This window comes from Buceros rhinoceros, unplaced genomic scaffold (assembly GCF_000710305.1).
Source record: "Buceros rhinoceros silvestris isolate BGI_N320 unplaced genomic scaffold, ASM71030v1 scaffold1146, whole genome shotgun sequence".
Classification (NCBI taxonomy): Eukaryota; Metazoa; Chordata; class Aves; order Bucerotiformes; family Bucerotidae; genus Buceros; species Buceros rhinoceros.
The window spans coordinates 963-23,480 of NW_010415574.1; the positions used below are offsets into that span (position 1 = coordinate 963).

Genomic DNA, 22,518 nt, shown 5'->3' on the forward strand with positions numbered 1-22,518 from the left:
GATCTTTGTAGTATTGAAATTTCTCTCGCTGTCTTCCTTATTTCTAGTCTACTGTTAAGGGTCAAGGGACCGAGGTAACAACTCCTCGAATTCCTTAGCGATTCCCTTCTGTTCTGCTAGAGGCAGAAGGGTTTTAAAGGGGAAGAAGAAATTCACACCTCGGTCTGCATTTTCGGAAAACTGAAACAAAATTTTAATAAACAATAAAACCACACAGCTATACACTTCTATATATATAGGCACAAACCGAGAAAGGGAAAAAAAAACGAAGAAGAGAGGACTTAGATAACCAGAGTTCTGTAACAGTCTTGTTCAAGGCCAGTGCTCTTGGCAGGCATCCAACGGCAAGGTGGGAGTGAAAACCTTGCAGCCGCTTTCCAGGCGAAGAAAGTAAAGTTCTTTCCGCGCCGAGATGGGGCAGGGGGAAGAAACCCTGCGGGCAGCCGATTTAATAGCAGGGAAGCTCTCAGCACGACAGGGAGTTCGAATATTCTCACCCAGTTCAGACGGGCCGGGACTCACGGCAATGACAGTTCAGAGTCTGTGATCCTCAGGCGATCCGGGGGTGCAGGCCCCCGGCCTCCAGCCTAGCTCAGCAGCCAGCAGTCTGGTGGGAGTCCTCCCCTCGTGAAGTCCGGAAGACCGAGAGACCAATCCACCCCCAAGCTGCCGCTTTTAAAGGCTCCTGACGTAACGTTTCACCTGACCCCCTTAACCAATTAAATGCAGAATTATTGTACTACATGGAATAATTCTGTTTGTCCATTACCCAAAACAAGGAAGTTTTAGCTCAAACCAGGACACCTACTTTCATGGTGAGGGCAATTTTTCCTCTCTCAATGGCTCCCTTTTTATAGCTTTATTTTATTCACTTCGTCATACCCTGTATGTCATTCTTATGTTTAGAATTCTAGATCATGATAATTCTGTAGTTTTTGTCCATAATTTTTCCTCTTAGAAAGTAACTCTCAGAATAGGTGTTTAAATGGGTGTTCACCATGTTGTGAGATACTTTGGTATTTTGTCTACTTGCTCTCCAAATCTGTACTGCATTGTGACATTTATCAAAAAATTAAGATAATATAGACTAGCGTTTGTTTTAACTTTAGTGTCCATTTCCACTGTTTTATTGTTACTGTTTCAGCTAAAATAGTTTGGTTTAATATTTTAATATGGGCTTCTGTGGTAAAAGTTCAGTTTTCACTGCCTTTTCAGTTTCATCGGTCCCATCCAAGTTACATAAATTGGTTCACAGCTCATCAGGGTCCTATTGACTTGGAGAAGTTACATAACCTGCTGAAATTTGTGGCTATTTTGAGCTGGTCAAAAATACCATCCCTTACAAAATTCCTCCTGAAGTGCTGTAATTCATGCTTCTTTCTTATTATAGGTCAGATGAATGGGTGCTAAAGGGAATCTCTGGTTATATTTATGGCCTTTGGATGAAAAAAACCTTTGGCGTTAATGAGTATCGCCACTGGATTAAACAGGTAACAACAGAATAGCAGAATATTCTATATCTTGCAGACATTTTATAACGAAGACAGATGGAATATAAAACCAGAATATAGTATAGTTTTGCATTGCAATTTAAAGAAATGTTTAGTAGTGACAAAACTTAGAGCTGAAATATTTTTACCACTTGCTGCAAGGAAAAACACAAAACTCACTAACCAAAATACATTTCTGTGACTGCCTTATGAGTAATAATTTTTATTGTCTCTCTGTGCAATTAGTTTTCTTCTTTTTGTTTGAGCTTTTGCACAAACACTGAAAAACATTTTTTTAAATTGCACCTTTTTTATCACTTAGAATATGAGATTCATAGAGAGATCTGTTTGGTGAATTTGTTATACTGTGATGGCCATCCATAGAGCTCAGAAAGGGCTCCAGTGTTAGCTTGGATCAATAGTGGATCTGGATCTTTTAGCTTCATTTAAATACTAAATGAAACAGTAAAAAATCCCTATGAAGGGATTTATTTTCTTGGAAAATAAATTTTTGTCTGTACCTTACATTTCTGAATATAATATTGAGACAGTTACTTTCTAGTGATAGCAGTACTAACTCCTCATTCTTTGCCAGTAAGATTCATTCACAGAGAGATGAGTGTCTTTTTTCCTATTTCTCTCATCACACCCTCTTACTCTTCCAATTCCAAAAACGAGGTTTCTAACTGTGTAGGCTCGTTACATCCCTTACTCGCATGGGGACCCAGTGCCGTATCCTTGGCTGCCTAATGCACATGCAGCTCACCAGCTGCGTGCTGCCTGTGCTAAGGGTGTGGGTGCTACAGAGGACAGCAGAACTGGGTGAGGGTCTCTCTTAAGAGTTCACTGCTGCAAAGTTGCTTATGGATGTTAGTGGCTCATGTTCTTCCGTAAGAGTTAACTCAGTGCTTCCACACAGAACTAAGAGGTGCTACTCTCACAGCCTCCCGTTCTGCCCTTATTGCTTTGAATTCATTATCAGTATATGAAAGTGTGTAAGTTGGTAAGAATCAATAAATATTAATACATATCAGCACTTGGAAATTCCTTGAGTAACACTGGAGCGCAGGCAGACGTCAATTCATTCTCCCTGTGCTCAAGCTGACCCGGTTTGATTCAAAAGCCATGGTGAGTGTTGGGTGATAGTGAGCCCATGCAAGCATCCCGCCTTGAAGTGTGCTTCTTAACATGGGCGCAGCCTCACACAAATTCAAACTCATGGTCCAGTTCAGAGCCAGCTTCTGTCTGCCTTGGGCTTTAAGCTGCTCTCTACTGTGTGGGTATACCCAATATCACTGTCCACTGTAAGGAAACGGTGATCACCTTTATTTCTTTTGGTCACAGACAATCTTTTTACTGAAGAATAATACTCTTTAGATACATTGTAGTTAAATATTGTTGTGGGTTGACCCACAATCCAGACCCGGAATGAATATTAACTGCTAATTTTTACTGGTTTATTATTGTTTGCCATGCTGAGAAACATCCGTAACTTTAAAATTATCTTTGTAACAAGTTTAATTAGGAGGTATGGCTTGAACAATGATGTGTCTTCTTTTAATAATTTCTGTCTTCTTTTAATAATTTCTCTACTTTTCAAAATCATGCTTGCTTATGTATGTTGTACTTTTTAGGAGTTAGATCAAATAGTGGCATACGAACTGAAGACTGGTGGAGTTTTACTGCATCCAATATTCGGAGGAGGAAAAGAGAAAGACAAGTATGTTTATTTAAGCTGCAAGTCATTACAGATTATGTTTTTATGGGGCCATTAATATATGCCTTGGGTATGTCATGTAGCAGAAGGCCAAAGGCTGAAGATCTTCAGCTACCCAAGGCATGTATTACCAGTCTCATAAAGTACATCTTGAGTATACTATATTTCTGTTGTTTTATTTTTCTTTCACTTCAAATCTTGAATTAAGTTTATTGAATGTATTTAATGCTATTATGAAACTACATTTTAGTAAGAGAATGAGAGAGAACATGGAGCCAGAATTTTGCCCTGAGATGTTTCTGGAGTGGTTGGTAATCTTTAGGCTTTTTTTTAAACTTTAAGCTTTTTCTTTGCTGTTTTTTCTTTCCTCTTGCAGTTGCAATCCTATACTGAGATTTCTTAATCAGTGGGAGAAAAAAGTATTAGATCAGTCATATGTGAAGTACTGTCGGTAACTGTGAACTGGCTGGGTTTGTATTTTCTCAGTAACTGTAGGTTCAGTAGTCTAGCTTAGGAATTTTTCCCCTTACCTCTTTTGTGATCCTCCTGTACTACCTACTGAGTAGTGCTAACCACTGGTGGTAGAAAGGTATTAGTAGAAGTCAGATCAGTAAGTTGATCCAGGCTTCAATGACAACCTTTTGCTGGGTTTTTGTTTTCTTGGATAAATTAATCTAGTTATGGCACAGCTTCACAAAGGCTCAATCTCTGGAAACTCAGGAGCAGCCTGTGCAGAACTGTGAGGCTGAGCATGTGCAGGTGGAGTGGAAGAATATGTGAATTTCGTAAGTCTTTAGTGCCTCAGAAGTCCCGTGTGAAAATACAGCTGAAATAGTCTGCAGCCATGGTTCTTTTGCATTCAAGTCTGTGCAAATCCAGATTTTGTCTATTTAAAAATAAAACTCTTAGTTTAGAACTGAGTGAAGTATACAAATAACCCATTTAAAATTTGAATGGTGATCTTTTTTTGAGAGATGACAAAGAAAAAAGTGTTTTCTGAAATCAGAAATAGGACATGTTGGTTAGTTTCCCAGCCATGCAAATTCTCAACTACTGCCATGTTTTCTGGATCCAGTTTGTGTATGTGTATGCTAGACTCAGTTTTTGATTGTCTTCTCATGATGGGTTTTGATTTAGTTCACTGTCCTGCCCTTTCAGGTAGAGAATCAGGCCAAGTACCTGGGTGCTTTTGTTACATATACCTCTGAGAAGCAAGTTGCAGCAAGCAGCAGTCGTTTTAGAGTGCCCTGTTGGTGGTGTGGTGTCTTTTATTTAAGGAGAATTTAGGGTAATGAATTAATTCTTAGCAGAGTTTTCAGTTGACAATATTACAATTTGTCAACATACAGAGAAATTAAATTCACATTAATAAGCTCAGATCAAACTACAGAAGAAGGACACGTGTTTAAAAAAGGAAATTCAAAAAAAGTCTCTTGGTAACTGCTAATTTTACTACTTTTACTGTATTTATTCTAGAATTGGATGCAAATAATTGACAAAATCCTGTTCTAATGCTCTTGAATGTATGTTTCCTCTCTGTGAGGTATCACTGTTAGACACTATATTTCTACAGATACCTCGCTCCTTCATTGTATTACAGCTTGCTAATAATAAACATAACATCACTTAAATATAAATTACAACTTGCTGTTTCTTGTAGATTGCAAAATTCTCTTGTGTGTAAATTAAGTATATACTCCTGGGTCCGGAAAATGATACGTATTTAGGGGAGACAGTTTCATAATGATGTCTAGAATATTTCTTTCTACTGTATTTTTTGCATTTCTTTGTTCTGGTTGTTGTGATGTGGTTTCCTGTCAAGCATATTTGCGTTACAGCAGTCCCAAGTAATAGTAATATGAAGAAAGGTTAACTAATAATTTCATTTTTCAACTAAGTTAGAAGTACAATATGGAAAGAAATCACTGGAGGAAAAAACCCAAATCTTTCAGACACATGAATTAATTTCTGTGCAAAACACAGGTCTCACAGATTCTTCCTGTTTATGTCTGGTGAAACACAAACACTCCTCTCCAGAGCACTTATTTTGAAAGAAAAAAATCCCAGAGCCTGGGAAAATGAAGGGAAGGAAACTGCAGATTAGCTGCTGTATGGATGAAAGCTTCAAAACAAAGCTTTTTGAGTTACATTTTCATTTTGTGTTCTCCTCTCTCATTCTTTTGGTTCTCTTCAGTCTTTGATTGTGCTGGTACCACCCTGTTGTAAAAATCATAAACCTGAAGAAATTTATATAGGTATATTTCAAATGAAAGAAGCATATGGACAGGTTTACACTGAATGACTGAGTGTGTTTGAGAGCATGAGCATTATAAATTCACAGGGAAGACTTAGTTAACTTTTCACTTTGACAAAGGTTCTAGGTTTATATTGATAATCTTAATTCTCAGTTGGTGCCAATTCAATAAAAGTTTCAGAAGTATAATGATTGAAGAAAAATACAATCAGAAGAAATGTATTAATATTGAATTAACTACAGAAGTAACTGTCAAATCCAAACTTGTCTCAGTTTTAATTTGCAGTTAAATAATGTAACCAGCACTAAAATCAGTCAATGCTTTAGTAGACTTAAGAAGGCCAAGAATGTGGGTCCTGGCTTGGTTGTAATTTTCAAGAAAAGACTTTTACCAAAGTCAATCAACTGTATAATTTGAAGCTGGATAAATAGTTTTTATACTGAGACCAAATTATTATATAATGTCTGAGCCACAACCTCAGTTTCCTCCTTGCATTTCAATTCTTTCATGGTTGCTAATCCTTCCCCTCGGACTAGAGACATATCCAAATCAATAGGGTAATTTTGATCAGAACTTCAGCAATTGCCTATCAACTAGAAACAGCAAGAGGTAAACCTAAGTAGTACCTTCTTATTCATATACTTATTATACCTGTGAAAGGTAGTATTTGCTTAAATTTAGAAATACTTCTCTTTTTATGTCTTCTTAAGATGTTTAAGCAGATGTTCATGAGTAAAGTCAAGGGAGTCTCCCAGTAAGTAGAAGGACGGAAAAAAGAATATTAAGGTGTTGCAGCTACCTTGGTTCTTGCCATCTCCTGAAATCTTAAGAGCTGCAGATAAGGAGCTAAGTGCTGGTCCTGTCCTGGTAGAACACATCTTGCCAGCATATATCTTTCAGCTGCATGGGAAGATTGGTCAAAGTTAAAATGGTTTGTTTAATAAGTCTTTGAAAGTTCTGGAAGACCAGTCTCTTCCTGGCGTAGCTGGCATGGAAGGTCAGGCTTATAGCGCTTTATTTCATTTTGTCTTGCAGTGTCTTCTCATAAAGTCTTTGGATAAATCAATGTCTGGTCCATCTGGAAATGGTTTATTTAGGTTATCTATAAGCAAGAATCACAGAGGAAGAATCCAGTTTTGAGTCCAGAAATCTATTTTCTGTGTTGCAGTGGCCAATTTGTGATTCTCCACGAACTGGCATGAAATAAGCCTGGATTCCCACTTCATAAGACCCTGGCCTGACATGGTGTGGGTCCAGTTTCTTCAGATGTTTGTTATTCATTCATGGAAAACTCAAGTGTCTGTGACAAGAACTAAAAGAAAAAATATAGCACAACAAAATACAATTGCCACAGACTTGGTTCATCAATAAAATAAAGTCAGGCTTCTAATTATTTCCACTTGTCAAATAATTGAAAGGGGGCAAAAAAGGCTAATTTTTCTTGAGAATTACAGTATTACAGCTACTTTTGTGCTTTGAAACTGGGCTAAAGGTCAGAACGTTCGTGTTCTGAAATGTTGAATTTGGTGGAGAAAATTAAGTTTAAAGCTCATCAAAATGAAGTCTTTTGGTGTTTTATTGCTGTGCAGCCACTAAGGCTATCCAGAAATCAGTTCTGTTTTTAAAAGTTTCAGGGTTTCACTATTTGTTTGTCTTCTAATGTGCAATGAACTTAAACCATTTAAAATATTTTGCTTATAGACATGAAGGGTATGTGAGAAGGAGCACCACAGATAGTTCAAGTTACAGAAATGGTGTGTCAGCTGTAAAGTGATACTCTGCTTAGTCTTCCTTGGCATGTTATCTCATTTAGAAGACATCAGTTTGCCCAAGTATTGGAAGCATAAAGTGCTATCTAAAATAAAATCCAATCAATTCCTTTGGCTCATCACATGAAAGTCTGGTGTGAATTTTAAAAACCTTACTTTTCTTTAATTGCAAAAATTATTTATTTAAATATAAAATATTCACTATGTACAGTCTCTTTTAAATGGAAGTGGAGCAGGAGGAAAGTTAATTCCTGAGTAATTTCCAGACTCAAGTCACAGATTCCTTGCTCTGGTTACTACTGCTACTACTGTCTTTACAGTAATACACAGCATGTATTGCCTGTCATTATTCTCTGTACATTACTTGCTGTGTGTTGGGTACATACATACATGTCACCTTTCTGTACAAGCGCGTGGTCATTTTAAACGTCTTCCTAATTTGTGGCTTTAAAGCAGTAGAAGAGATCCTAATTAGTCGTTGGTGGAGCTATAATCTTGGTTGCTAAACTGTATTTTAAGTTTCATTCCATAAAATGCAAAATAGAGACCTGGTTTTGTTTTTTTTATTTTTCAGCCCTGCATCGCATTTACATTTTTCTATCAAACACCCTCATACACTGTCCTGGGAATATTACACCATGTTCCAGTGTAAAGCACATCTTGTTATGAGACTGATTGAGAACAGAATTAGCATGGAGTTCATGTTACAGGTATTTAAATGATTTTGTGGAATATAGACAACTTTTTGTCCTTGGTTGCATTTCTATTCCTTAAATGGAGTATAAGGAAGAGTAAAACAGATCATTATAGGTTTCCATTTGTATTTTCAATTTTAGCATAATAGAACAAACATAAAATGTAGATCATCTGTGTTAGAATAAGGTTAGCTATTATTCTTATATATAATTCGTAATGCTTTTTATATATTCCATATTTGCTTTAATATTAAGGTATTTCATTGCTTTGTGTTATAGTGATCCATTGTTAACTCCAAGGACCTGTGTTACTGATGCTAAGTGATGTTGCTGTGAGCTAACGTAATCAAGTTACAAGTAATGAAAGTCATGAAAATCCAGCTTCTACTCTCTCCACCGTATAAAATTTTTACTGCTAGAGGGATCATAGATCTTTGTATAAGAAGGAACACTTGAATAGAAGATTGTAGTTTTATTCCGAATTGCTGAACATTTACAGAGTAGTAGTTTTTCCTCTTTACTAAATATGTTTTGTGACATTCCTTTAAAAAGATAGGGTGCTATAAACAAACACTCAGTGAGAAACTGAGTGATACTTTTGCCTATAAACTTCAGGTATTTGGGGGTTTTTTGTTTGCTCATTTTGGGTTTTTTTAAGGAAAATGTGTGTCCTTGTGCTAGAGCTATTATAAGGAGTTGTCAGGTTGAAAATACAAAAACTTTCTTTACATTATTTTACGTTATTTTTGCAATTTTTAAAAAGGAATAGCAAAGCAGAGAATCTGATGACTGTTTTATTTCTAAAAAGCAGATATAGTCAGTGATCTGTGGTACTGTAGTTAATTTTTGAAAGCTGATGGTCTTCTAATGGATTTTGTGTGTGTACATGTATATGCACCCCTTACCCTCTGCGTTATAATATGGTCCATGAGGCCGTACCTGCTCTCAGTGACTAACCTCACAGATTACATGGTTTTGAACTACAGAGGTGCTTAGAACTAAAAAATGGATGCCAAAAAGTGTTTCTATATTCCATTTTGAATTCAACTCTGTGAAAAACCTGTAGCAGTGATAAGCAAAGAAGGTATCTTTATTTAGTCTTTCTTACTGTTAAACATTTCTTGTGTTAAGGAGCTGGGGTTTCAGAGCTTTCTCAGCATTGTAGATGGTTTGCCTTAAGTAAAAATACATTTGTGTCTGCAAATCACGATTTCTGATATGGACAAGCAAATAATTTTCTGAAATGTCTTTATTTTGAAAGTTTTTTTGAGGCCAGTTGTCAGACAATGAGTTTATTGGCCTTTAGTTGCAATTCAGTTGCAATTAAACAGAAAAGCTTATTTTATATATTGAAATATTTACTGGAAGTCATAATTCTATCATTTTAGGTTTTCAACAAGTTGTTGAGTCTGGCCAGCACTGCTTCATCTCAGAAGTTCCAGTCACACATGTGGAGTCAGATGTTGGTTTCCACATCTGGGTTTTTGAAATCTATCTCAAATGTCTCTGGCAAAGACATCCAACCTTTAATAAAGCAATGGGTGTATCCTTTTTATTCTTGGTCTGGATTGTTAACATAGAGGATGAATTTGTTTTTTAATTGGCACTATTAAAGGAATGGGAAGAAAGGTAGAAAATATCTTTGATTAAAACAGTTAAGTACTATTCTTTGAATTAGATGTATATGTGAGCCACAGGTTCACACTCCTTTCACAGTCATTTAGAGTGTGCTGGCTTCTTTTTGCATATTCTTTACTAGAAGGGATTTCATGATTTTAAGTTTTACTTTGAAAGAAGCACAAGAACTCAGCTGGAATTTAAAGCCAAATTATACTAAAGGGATTCCAGAGGACACTGCCCATAGAAATATGCTGAAGTCTGACATGGAAAATGCTATAGTCTGGTGCGTTTTAAGATGTGATTTCCAGTAAATCACCATAAAATAAGTAACCTAAAGCTCAGATTAATAGCTTAAAATACACTAACATTGAACAGCTTGGTAACTTGGGTTAATATTGCAATTTCAGTTAAAATAAACCTTTGTGTATGTCTGTGCACTCACTTTTCAAATTTCAGTGATATTAGTCAAGATTTCTTACTTCGGACTGATACAAGGATAAATTTGAATTTGCTTCATTTAACAGATTTAATTGGTAGTTTTAATTAATGTGACTGCAGGCTAAAATCATACGCGACTGCAGGCTAAAATCATACGTGACTGCAGCAAAACCATACCTTACTGTTCTAAGAGAAAACAGAAGTGGGTGTTTATATTTAGACATTATTTATTTAAGCTGATGAAATATATGTTCATGCATCTCAATATCTAACTAAAAAACACTATATTTAATATTTATAGAGTAATATGAGAAGTTAGTATTTTATCTGCATCAAAAGTATTCACAAAAAATATACAAAAGTATAAATACACGTTATTCTAATTTCCATATGTAGTTGTGCCAGGCATTTGAGGAAAATAAGGGTTCTATATGTACGTATAGAGCCGACCTAAATGTCAGCATTACTATCTGAGCTGGGTGAATCTTAACTACATCTGTTCTATAAGCAAGGAAGAAGTGCAACTCTCAGATTTGGGGATTTTTCAGGTTCTCTGGACTTTCACCCCAAGGTTGATCCTGTTAAATGTAAATTTGGTTTAATCCTATGGTTGCAACCTCCCTATGATGCTTCAGACACCGTTACACCTGTGATGGTAGATCTTCCACCTTGTAAGACCAAAGCAGGTCTTTGTATTGTTTGGGGGGATGTTTTATTGCTATTAACTAGTGCTGTCTTATGCTATTAATGAGAGCTGTGTTGATGCTGAGTTTAAACCTTGTGCTAAAGAAGTGACTAAAAATGCCTTAAGATGTACCTAATGACAAAATCACAGACCCATATGAAGGCAGCCACCATGAACAGAACAGGTCTGAGATACCTAGTCAAATGACTTTATTTTGGGAGAAAAGTTAGTACTGCGTGTACAATAAGGTGCCTCTTTGAATCTGGATTACATGTTAGGATGTGAAAGAAGAGGTTTTCCTTTCCTGATTTTGTCTGATGTTGTCAGAGACTTTTTGGGAACATGCACTAGACTAAAACACTTCATTCTAGTGTTCTAGTTTTACTGTAAATATGGTAGTGGCTCTCATAAATAATGAATGAAGAAGTTATTCACAGGAACAGTTGACTTGAAATCATTGCCTAGGATAAAAATGCAGAATGAGATAATTTTTTTTTTGTCAGTCATATTGTATATCTCTCGTATATATGAACATGCACACATGTTCACAGTAACCTAGTTTGAAAAACTGCAATAAAATTGAGTTAAATGTAGCATGTGTAGAAAAAAAGAAGCTAATGTCTACATTTTCCCCTTAGTTTTATTTGACTCAAATATATAGTAAAACAAATCATACTGAAATTACTGAAGTCTTACTCAATTACTTTGTCTGAGAGCATGCCAAAGTCATTGGATGTGGTGGGGTCCAATATAGTTCTTCATGATGACTTTTTTCTTACTAGGTAATTTTCATTGTACTTCGTTTTTTCTCCATAAGATACATGATTGTACGTTAAAGAACTGTTTAAAGAAAAAGAAAATCTTTACAAGTTCAGAATGAACAAATAAAGAAGCATAAAGCTAGTGTAAAGAATGAAAACATTGAGAATAATGTACTACTGCAAAGTGTACTAGAATTCCTATACTGCTTATTAGGGATCAGAGTGGAGTGGTAAAATTTTATGGTAGCTTTGCATTTAATAGAAAGCGGAATGTATTGGAATTGGAAATAAAACAAGACTACACATCTCCTGGGACTCAGAAATACGTGGTAAGTTCAATTTTCCATATTTTACCTACATGTACAAGCACGACATATACATTAATAATCATAAATTTAATGTTAATAACAACATGTTGTGAACTTGAAGGGTCCTCTTAAAGTGACAGTGCAAGAACTTGATGGATCATTCAACCATACATTGCAGATTGAAGAAAACAGTCTTAAACATGATATACCTTGCCATTCTAAAAGCAGAAGGTAAGAACTAAAATGCAAACCACAAGTATTTTTAGTATGGATATATGAAAACATATAGTGCATTTAATGATAAGTATATGCTTTTCTAAATTCTTTGTTTGTATTTTCTTAGTATTACTAATAAGATTTACCTGTGATGTAAGGGGAGGAAATAGAATTTACTGCCGTTTATGGATAGCAAGAAACTGTACATTTTATATTCAGTTCTTAATTATAAGTAATTTTATGAAAGTTTTATAAAGAGCTTATTTATATAGAATGACTTGAACAAAGACTCTAATTAATGAAATTATTCAAAAAGCCTTTGAGCAGGAAAGATAAATTAGAGAGAAGACATACGTAGGCCTGTGGAGTATCTCAATATGAATGAAGCACTTGCATAGTTTTCTGTTAAGAGTATTCACTAAACCTAACGAGTAAGAAAAGTGACATACTTCCCAAATAGATTCGCTCAGTTTCCTAATGTATTTTAATAACTAATTTGACCTCAACTTCTCAAAGTTGTGTGCTTATGTGTAATTATAAAAATGGTGGGAGTCAAGTTTAAACCAATATAAAGTATTGGTGATTATTATTTGAACAAAACTGATGTACAACTCAACTTTGTGAATGTTTTTTGCTGGAGAAACCATTATTTTTCTATGTGGTGAAATACACAGAGAATACTTTTGCAGGCTTAAGCTCCATTTATAAACATGTCTTTGCTACTACGGTAATTAATACCTATTTATTTCTATTTTCTCTTTTTTAATAGAAATAAGAAGAAAAAGATTCCACTGATGAATGGAGAAGAGGTGGACATGGACCTTTCTGCGATGGAGTAAGTTAGCTTGTTGGAGTTTCTCAGTGTGAGGCTGAGCCCTGTTCCCCTTGTCTAAAGTATGCTGTTTTGGAGGATTTGATAGTAACATTGTACTTCATTGTATGACTGGCAAATTTCAAGACTATACCACATTTCTTAGCCTTCTTTGAGACTTTTCTTCTGTAGCAGGGAAAATGCTGAAAAAATGTAAAATGCCTGGGTTAACTACTGTAAACAGTTCTAAAAAAATATTAAGCATGTTAAGGTGTTACAATAAATTACTTGATTCTTTCTGACACATTTCTAATGATATCTTTCATCTGACTTTATAGATAAAATGTAAATAAGAGTTTGCTTGAATCAAAGTAAGAGCAATTTTTGTTGGACCTCAGTGAAGACCATTTAATTGACAGACAAGTTCCTGAAATCTGTGGTTAATTACAAAAGAATCCTTTTAGATTGAAAATAAATTATGAAGTGCTTTGTACTGAAACTGGCTCTTCCAAAGAGAAGAAAAAATTCTTGCTCAATGTAAATACCCCCTTTGCCCTCCTTGAGATGGAGCCAGAGGTGCTCTTATATACGAAAGGTGTTGGTACCTTGCTTGCTGGCTGAGGGAAGTAAATAAACTGCTCATTAAAATTAAAGGTATCTCTTTGAAGCAAGATAGATTGCTTGTTACCTTAAAAGTGTTGGAGATTCTTGTAAATTTAACCTCATCAGTTTGGACTCCTCTGCTCCAAACATATGTGATGATGATTGTTCTTTTCTATTCTTCTAAATCATATGTATGCACTCTTCACTATCCTTTCTTCTCTAGCTCCTATCTTGACAGTAATTCTCAATATTCTACAAATGTATACAGAAATACACATCATGTTTATGATGATGCTGTTTTTGTCATTCCAAACTCTGCTAATTCCGTGTGTGTATTTTGCTGTTATCAGTTTTATGAGAAAAAATGAGTGAGAATTTATTATATGGTTTGTGCTTGTTGCTCTCACAAATTACTTTTGCAATCATGCTGCTGTGCGAATACTTGAGTATAAAATGCTTGTTTGGGTACAAACAAAGTAATTTTTTTCTGTAGGACTAAAATTTTAATCCTGTCTGTTAATACTTTCAGTTTTATCATATTTGGCTTGGCAGTTCTGTGCATTTGCGCAGTTGCCCTTGTCAGCTTTCAACATCATAGCATGTTTGTAAAGCACTTTCGCATCTATTGATAAAAAGTAGTATATTTTAAAAATGAGTGTTTACCACCATACTTTCTTTGTTGGATTTTTTCTTGGTAATCTTAAAGCGTAGAAGGTGATAAAGTACTACTCAAAGTTATGATGTCTGAGGAAGGAGAATTAAATATATTGATATTATGCGGTAGTTTACCGTGAATTCTGATCTGTAGGTTAAAAATACTAAAAATACTGAAACACTGTATTCACTTTGATGTACTGGAGGTTTGGACAGATTGCCTTGGGAGCCTATAGAATTGCTGTCCTAGAAGCAGGTGATTGGACCAGGTAACTTTCAGAAATCCCCTCTAACTTAGATTCTTTTATGATTCTTTGAATCTAAATACCTGAAAAATAACTCGTAAGAAGTTAGAACATCTGCTGAGTTTCAAGAGTCTTGAAATGTTGTAAGCTCTTAATGTTTTTCATGTCTCTCTTAGTGCGGATTCCCCTTTGCTGTGGATAAGAATAGACCCTGATATGTCAGTATTGAGGAAAGTAGAATTTGAACAATCTGATTTCATGTGGCAGTATCAGCTTCGATATGAGAGAGATGTTGTTGCACAAGAAGAAGCCATTCTAGCACTGGAAAAGTTCCCTACTCCAGCATCACGGCTTGCACTGACTGATATTCTAGAACAGGAACAGTGTTTCTATAGAGTGAGAATGCTGGCCTGCTTCTGCCTTGCGAAGGTGAGGTGATGTGAACGGGAGAAGAAATCTGCTAGACGTTGTAAACTTTTGGAAATGGGTCAAAACTCATCACTGTTCTTAAACTGGCTTGATATTTAGCCTTCTAAAAGTGTTTGCCGAGTATTTTTAACAGGACTGATTTGAAAGGAAAGATGTATTATTTTAGTCTGTAAATTGAAACTGCAGAAGGCTTTCATAATTGTCAAAATTGAGATGTCAGACATGTAAACCACAAGGGATTTTTCCAGATTTCATTAAGTGGCAGGAATAAAAGACCTTTGTTTAATTTTTTTCAGAGCCAAAGTGTATTTTTGTATTTTATGGTGAAGTTCCTTGGCCTGTCTGTTGAGAACTTTGAAGTGATGAAACTCATTTGTGAAGTCAGATTGCTGCTCTATATTTTTTCACATTAAATAGGGCACAAAATAAACACCATGATGGTCTGCAATTAAATATTATAAAGGCAAATAATGGCCCTGAAAAGGGGTAATCTTTTTTCTTTAGACACAAAATTGGCATTAAGATAGAAAATTATTGAACCCTGTAGAACAACCAGGCAGAAGCACAGAGGAATAAGAATGTCTGAAAAGACATGTTGTTGACATGCTTTTATGGACATAAAGGTATACTTACTTACTGACAATGTGTAGAGTTCAGATTATTGGCGTATAGCTTGCTTTCTGCGGTGTATCTGTTGAGAATTATTCAGTACCTGTGTAGAAATAAAGGCTTTGGCCATATTTTGAAAATCAAAATCCAACAAATGTTTGTGACAATGTATTTTCATGTTATGTAATACTGCCAGTGTGCGTGCTAGTATTGGTACTGCCAGAATCTGACCTGAAGTATGCAAGTTTCATAATGAATTCACTTGGAATATTTAAGTCTTTATTCCACAGGTAAATATTATAAGAGCAGTTGCTACTACATTTAAATGCAATGTTTTTTCTGTCTTTGCTTTGAATTCTTCGACAATTGGGCTGCAGATCATGATAACCAGTTTTGCTCAGTTGTAACGGTATGAAAAATTGTGGGTCTACAGGAAGGTTGTTGACGTACAGAAAAAAAGATTACAAAGCTCAGCAAAAATTATAATTGTGACACTGAATCAAGGTGAAGGAGCCATGGGCAGGACAGAGTTGTAGATATGTAAGTTACCTAGGAGGAAAGTGTAGTATAGTCAATTATTAGTTCCAACATCAGGGCGTTAATAAGATTCACTTCCTGTTGTCATTAACTCAGTTTAATTTTCTCAGCTCGTAAATATTCAGGATTTGTATTCTTCGCTGGAAAAAAAGCCAAGTCTGTCATGTCCTTTTTCATGATTTGCAACTACTAGCTGGATTGTAGTTACTATTATAAAATGTTCTTGGTGTACTCATGTTGATACAGAGAAATGACAGATGACAATGCAATTATAAAACTTAATTTACTACACTGACTGATTGTACTGCATACTTTGTTGTAAAACAACGCTTCAGCCTCTAAGGCGTAAAGTATCCAGGTAACAAATTCTCATTGATAAAGAAGTTAATAGATGTGTGTGTGCACATGGCACTTTGCTGAGTTCATGACAAATAACCCTATAGAGAAAGCAGAGAACAATGTCACGGTATTAATTCCTGGGAGTATATAGGCTGATTTTCCATTCAGATCTGTTGTGTGCCATGCTCTAAGGTTTAAAAAAGCAACACCACCACAAACTTCCCGCTCTTGAACACTGAGGAGTTTCATAGCTTTGCATGACAGTTACATCTTAGACCAGTTTTTCATGCTGTACTGAATTGAGGGTGGAGAAATAGAGTGTACCTGCTGTCTTTTTGAGAAGAAATAGTGCAATACAGCCTACTCGTGTTGTGGTGCAGGCAAAGTGCAAATACATTTAATTCAGAGTGCATAGGGTTATCAGTAGAATAATATCTGTCAGTATTTAAAGAGAGATTCAAATTAGTCAGAACACAAAAGACCAAAAAATACTGAAAAGATTATGATTTTAACTACTATGGATTTAATTGGAAAATACTGGTTTTTTCAGCTATAGATTTTGCAAAATGAAATGCTTAAAATAAGTAGAAGTTTTAAAATATTTAGAAATTTACACCCCAATTTTAATGGAATAGGAATATCTTGTAAATATAGTAAACTTGGATAATATTTTGGGGGTTGGGTTTTATTTTTCACATTGCAATGCCAAGTTCATCATCATGGTTTCTAAGCAGTCTTTGGGATTAAGCTTCCTCCACAGGAAGAGTCGTTATGTACCTTACCGAAAAAGCTCTGCCTGCATTTTTAGTTTGAAGACTTCAGTTATTGCAAAGGGTACATCCAGTCTGACTGCAGTATTTTGTCTCTCTGACTTGTCTTTGAAGCCTGGCTGAGTGGAAAAAGGCTTTTCAGTAATAAAGCACCCATCTTACATAAGAACAATGGTGAAATAGATTGCTACCCGTCTTGAGATAGCCTCTTGCTTTTCTTTTCTCTTACTGCATATGTAATACCCTTTGAAACAAGCTAAATAATTTAGAAGGCAATCATCAAATTCATTTTCTGAGTGAAAACAGATCCTTAGTTTGTGGTGGGTCTGTAACAATGGACACTCCTGCTACACTGTTGAGTGCATTGGCCTCATCTGATTGAGCACACGCACAATCTGTCATCAGGCTGAGTCCGTCATCAGGCATAGCTGTTCTTGTCTGCAGGCTTTCGTTGCTCCATATGGTAAATGTATGAAACCCAGCGTGCTGGGAATGCACAAAACCAGCTTTGTCTTTGTGGAACCTTACCACCTTATACCAAAACAGTCTGTAGCAATAAATTTGTCCCAGTCTCTTTGTAAACTATGATTAAAGTTAGAGGTAGCTGACTTGCCTTTCGCTTTAGGAGTGGTCTTTTAGTCTTAGGGTGGCTGAGACCTACTTAAAGTCTAGGCTGAGGTTACTGGCAGAGTAAATTTGGGAAGTTGGTGGTGCAAAAGCCTCTTCCATCACTGGCTTCTGTAGACTGAGAAAACTTGGCTTAGTAAATAAAGAATTTTAGTCTAAAATAAAAAGAGAAAATAATTAAGAACAGAAGTTTATCATGGAAAGATGATTAGTTGCAGATGTCTCCCAAGTGGAACTATTTTCATAAAACTTACCTTTAATGTAGAGAAGATATATTGGGGATGGCAGTGAAATTTAGCTAATATAAGATAATACCTTGATGAAACTGTATGTATTTGAAGGGCAGTATGTTCTTGGCAATTGCCCTTTTTGATTATGGAAAATGTGTGGTTTTCTACAGACAAACTAAACTTGCAGTGGTGATGTTAATACAATTTCCCTTCCCCTCTAATTACACAGATTGCAAATTCCATGGTAAGTACATGGACAGGACCACCAGCCATGAAGTCACTCTTTACCCGAATGTTTTGTTGTAAGACTTGTCCAAACATTGTGAAGACCAACAACTTCATGAACTTTCAAAGCTACTTTCTGCAAAAGGTAATTTTTTTTTCCACTGAGCATTTTAAAAGAAATGTCAAAATATAAAACCGATCCTACAGTTGACAATTACAGGGACGTGGATAGCACAGTCCTGCTTTATCCCTTCATAAGAAAGACCTAGTTATTTGGGATTTTTATATGGCATCTGCTTGTTCGAGCTTAGTCAAAAATCAGCTGACAAAATTTTAGCAGTTTTTTCTGCATAGCTGAAGTTAAATTAGCAGTTTCTTTAGAAGAATGGAGTACATATAATAATTATTCATAAATATTTGTGAGCTCATTCTTAAGTAGAATTTATTGAACTGTAACAAAGCTACTCATTTTCCCTTTCAGGTGAATTTAGCAGCTGTCTTTATTCATTAATGGCAATATTATACTGCAAATAAAATTTTATAAATCTTATCTAAAATTGGTGGGCTTTTTAATGCAAGGCACTGCATTATCCTTCTTGCCCTCCCCTGTCTATTAATTGTCAACATCATGTATTGATGCAGCTTATTTTAATGTTAATGGAGGTTTTTTTCCTGGGACCTATAGTTGTTGATTGTACGGTGGATAACAAAATGAATTACAATGGGTTTCTCTCTAGATTCACTTTGTAATTGTTGGATGACTGAGTTATTATTTCACAGGTTTCATATTCCGGATTATGGAGAAAACTCAAATTTTAGTTTCTTACTCTGTCCAAACTGCTTCATCCTTCTCCCCACATCTTTTTTGGACCTTCTTCTGTATTTTTCTGCTCTTATTGTCATTGTTCATTCTTCCCTACTAAATCTTATACTTTTCTCACTTTTAATTCTGTGTCTGAAGTTTATAGATCTAGAGTAAGACTCCTCTATCTATGAGTAGAGCCTAGAGAGCTGCTTAGCTTGTTCTGAAATAAATACCTAGTCAGGCTAATACCTGTACGGCTAATAATTTTTCAAGCTTCACTGACTGTGTCGGATTTATACCTCTCAATGGTAATGGAAGCTTAGATATTGTGTTCACAGGAAAACACCCAACTTCAGTGTCTGTCTCAGAATTAATTCCATCATCGTTTTCTATGTTTCGCTATTTTTTGTTTGTTACCTTTTAGATAGTGCTTTGACTTGAGTGTCTTTTCTTGGATGTACAGTTTTTTCAAATGTCTGCACTATGACCAATTATTGAGCAATAAATACATAGTTTATTTGACCTGAAAAACATACAGCTTGAGGTGTGACTTTCAAAAAGCATTTAAATACAACTTTTCAGAGATTTGCTATTGTAAAATTGTTAATTGCTCATTTTCAGGATGTAGCTCTTTTCAGGGTGTAACTGTCAATTCTTTAATGGAAGAGTGATGTTAGCATTAATTTTTATTACACAGACTATGCCTGTTGCCATGGCCCTTCTGAGAGATGTTCACAACCTCTGTCCTAAAGAGGTTTTAATGTTTATTTTGGATTTGATCAAGTATAATGATAACAGGAAGAATAAGGTAAGAATATGTTTGTTTTAATCTCTCACTTTGTTGAAAAAAGTCTTAGTTAGGATACTACATGATGCCTTATACCACTAATGTAAATATCTGACTAGGAGAGTTGATGAAAAGGTGATACATGAAACTTAAACAGTAAATGTTACAGAATGTTCTGTAGCTGACAGCATTTTTTTGCATGTTTCAAAGCTCTTTGTGTTTGTTGATTTACCGAGGACCTGCCTGTCTTCATTTACACACATACTTTTCTTATTTTACTCTCTTTCATTCAAAAGACCCATGTGTTTTGAATGCTACCATGCAAAGTTAAGCACTGGTTTGTTGGGGTTTCTTCACCTTGAGAAGAACACTTGAAAGAGCAAGGAAAGGAAAGAATCCTTTTTTAACGATATACAGGACTCTAGGATTCTGGGTTCTGAATGTCAGCTCTAGCTCGTAGAACTAGATTTTCATCATCTTGCTAAATAACAGCTGAAACCCAGGTTCATATTATTCCGTCACTAAACTGCAGCATCTGAGTTGGAAGTGTTGTCATTTAAAGTTCCTCCTCACACAGATCACCTCTGAAGGATGATTATGTGACCTTTAAGATCCTAAGATGATGCAAAATTCCGTCTCTCTAGCTACAGAGGAGGTCTACAACTGCTAGGATTCTAGCATAATCTTCCCAATTAAGTACCCAAACTTAAATGGAAGAAATCTGAAGTCTTAAGCCTCACTCTCTTCTGTGTAGAAACACATACTGTAACAAGATGCTTGTTGCAAGATTACTGAAATAAGAGGATGGTGATAGAGGGTGGAGAGGTAGAGAGTGAGACACGTGAATGCGAGCACCAGTGGTCACAGAGTGTGGTGAGTTGTGCTAACACCTCCCCACCACCAGGGGAGAGATCTTGCCTCACTTTTTCCACATGACCCTTCTATGTGTATATTTGACATCTTCTACCAGATCTGATACTGGGATTGTTTAGATTGGATTAAGCCCAGGTAAAAGGAGTGAATGAAGCAGATTTTCCTCATTAAGCAGCAATGACCCCATTAGTTCATCTCAGGAGCTTGTGAAGTTGCTATCTAGGCAAACTACCTGATTTTCTGAAGTGCTAACTACCCATTAATCTTGATATCCTTGTTACTGAATATAGAAACACACAGTAGTTTTAGATGCTGCATTTAGAAATAATGGCTTTTATTTTTCGTATCTGGACAATTTTCAGTGCCTGAGTTTTCTGGTTTTATAAAACAATGGATTAATTTTAATGTGCTCTTACTACAGTGAAGATTAATATACTTGCTCCATAACACTCAAATCCATTTTCAGAACAAATTTATTCCTGTTTTGCTTTCTCATGCTGTTTCTCACATGGTTTTTGTTTTTAAGATCTTGTTCTGTAGCAGAGCTTTAACACTTAAAGAAATCTACTGTTATATGTACTTGTGTTTAAATGCTGTTTTTATCTAGTTTTCAGACAACTACTATCGTGCTGAGCTGATTGATGCCCTAGCCAACTCTGTAACTCCTGCCGTCAGTGTGAACAATGAAGTTCGAACATTGGATAACTTAAATCCTGATGTTCGACTTATTCTTGAGGAAATTACCCGTTTCCTAAATATGGAGAAGCTTCTTCCCAGTTACAGGCATACCATTACCGTCAGGTGCGGTTTAATAATTATTGTAGACGTGAAGAGAGCAGACACATTAACACTACTTTTTTGGTTATACGTACCCTTCTGTAGATAGGATTTGAGATTTTAGCCTTTTTGTCTTGAATGTCAAATTCCATCCAGTTTCCAAAAGCTGATAGTGCAAGTTTGTCTTGATTGCTTATTTTTCAACGTTAATTTGTATAAATGTATACTTTTAATAGCATGCGTTAGCAGATCATGTTTGTGCCTCTTTAAGAATAGCATTTTATGAAAGTTTTGCAGAAGTTAGCCTTCTAACAGTATCTGTAGTGTATACAACACAATCTGAGCTGTGTTTTGTCTGTAAGTTAGTACAATTATACTGAGACCAAATAATGGATTTGACACGATGGCGAATTTTGTTTGTGTTTCTGCCTAATTCAGAGTTAATGAGGGTCTGTGTTAATGCTGTGAAAGTAAGTGTAGCATGTTAATTTGGATAATTCTAGAAAAATTGCAGTACTTGATTTTGAAGGAAGTAATTATTCTTGTCTGGCATTCCATAAATCTAATGTAAATTTCCTCTTTCTACCATATCCAGCTGTTTAAAAGCTATTCGAGTGCTTCAGAAGAATGGTCATGTCCCAAGTGATCCTGCTCTTTTCAAGTCATATGCAGAATATGGGCACTTCATAGATGTCCGAATAGCAGCATTGGAGGCTGTTGTTGATTACACAAAAGGTACTTTTTTCAAGTCTTTTGACACATTGTAACACTTGTGATATAGTAGAAAAATGTAATATCTCATTAATATTAGGTTGAAATAGTGTCCTCCAGAAGAGCTTGTGTGATGTATTGATAAGAAGCTGAGATTTCTATTAATGCTTTGTCCTGGAGAATGCAAGTTTTATGAAGATGTGGTGAGCATTGTTTCTTAGAGTCTTGCACATTTGGATCAGATACCTAAGTTTTAAAATAATGAATAGACAGCACAATCAGTAGTGGTAAGGGGCTTGGTAATTTCTTTTTTAACAATTCATTTTCAGTTAATTTTGATTCGGTTGAGTTCAGACATATTTGCTAGTCAAAGTTCTTTGTTTTGCTTTACCTTCTTGCTGATCTCTTTACGTTGCTTTTTGCATGCATCTTATGATTATAAATATTGGAAGCTGAAATTATTTTAGTGATTATTGGTTAATTCTGCTTTGCCGTTCCTTATACATAGCTTATGTTTGTGAGGTATTTCCAT

At 35.6% G+C, this 22,518-nt stretch overlaps 1 protein-coding gene across 1 annotated transcript in view; it reads left to right on the forward strand.

Moving 5' to 3' along the window:
• Positions 1 to 412: 412 nt before the first annotated feature.
• Positions 413 to 22,518, forward strand: part of LOC104494584 (transcription initiation factor TFIID subunit 2-like) — a 44,679-nt gene continuing 22,573 nt past the window's right edge. Inside the window, exons 1-13 of the mRNA XM_010137445.1 lie at positions 413 to 543; positions 1,391 to 1,490; positions 3,125 to 3,210; positions 7,806 to 7,941; positions 9,315 to 9,469; positions 11,645 to 11,759; positions 11,860 to 11,969; positions 12,724 to 12,789; positions 14,444 to 14,696; positions 18,038 to 18,178; positions 19,536 to 19,646; positions 21,106 to 21,299; positions 21,871 to 22,010. Of these exons, the coding sequence (XP_010135747.1) occupies positions 413 to 543; positions 1,391 to 1,490; positions 3,125 to 3,210; positions 7,806 to 7,941; positions 9,315 to 9,469; positions 11,645 to 11,759; positions 11,860 to 11,969; positions 12,724 to 12,789; positions 14,444 to 14,696; positions 18,038 to 18,178; positions 19,536 to 19,646; positions 21,106 to 21,299; positions 21,871 to 22,010 (1,738 nt within the window). The remainder of the gene's footprint in view (positions 544 to 1,390; positions 1,491 to 3,124; positions 3,211 to 7,805; positions 7,942 to 9,314; positions 9,470 to 11,644; positions 11,760 to 11,859; positions 11,970 to 12,723; positions 12,790 to 14,443; positions 14,697 to 18,037; positions 18,179 to 19,535; positions 19,647 to 21,105; positions 21,300 to 21,870; positions 22,011 to 22,518) is intronic.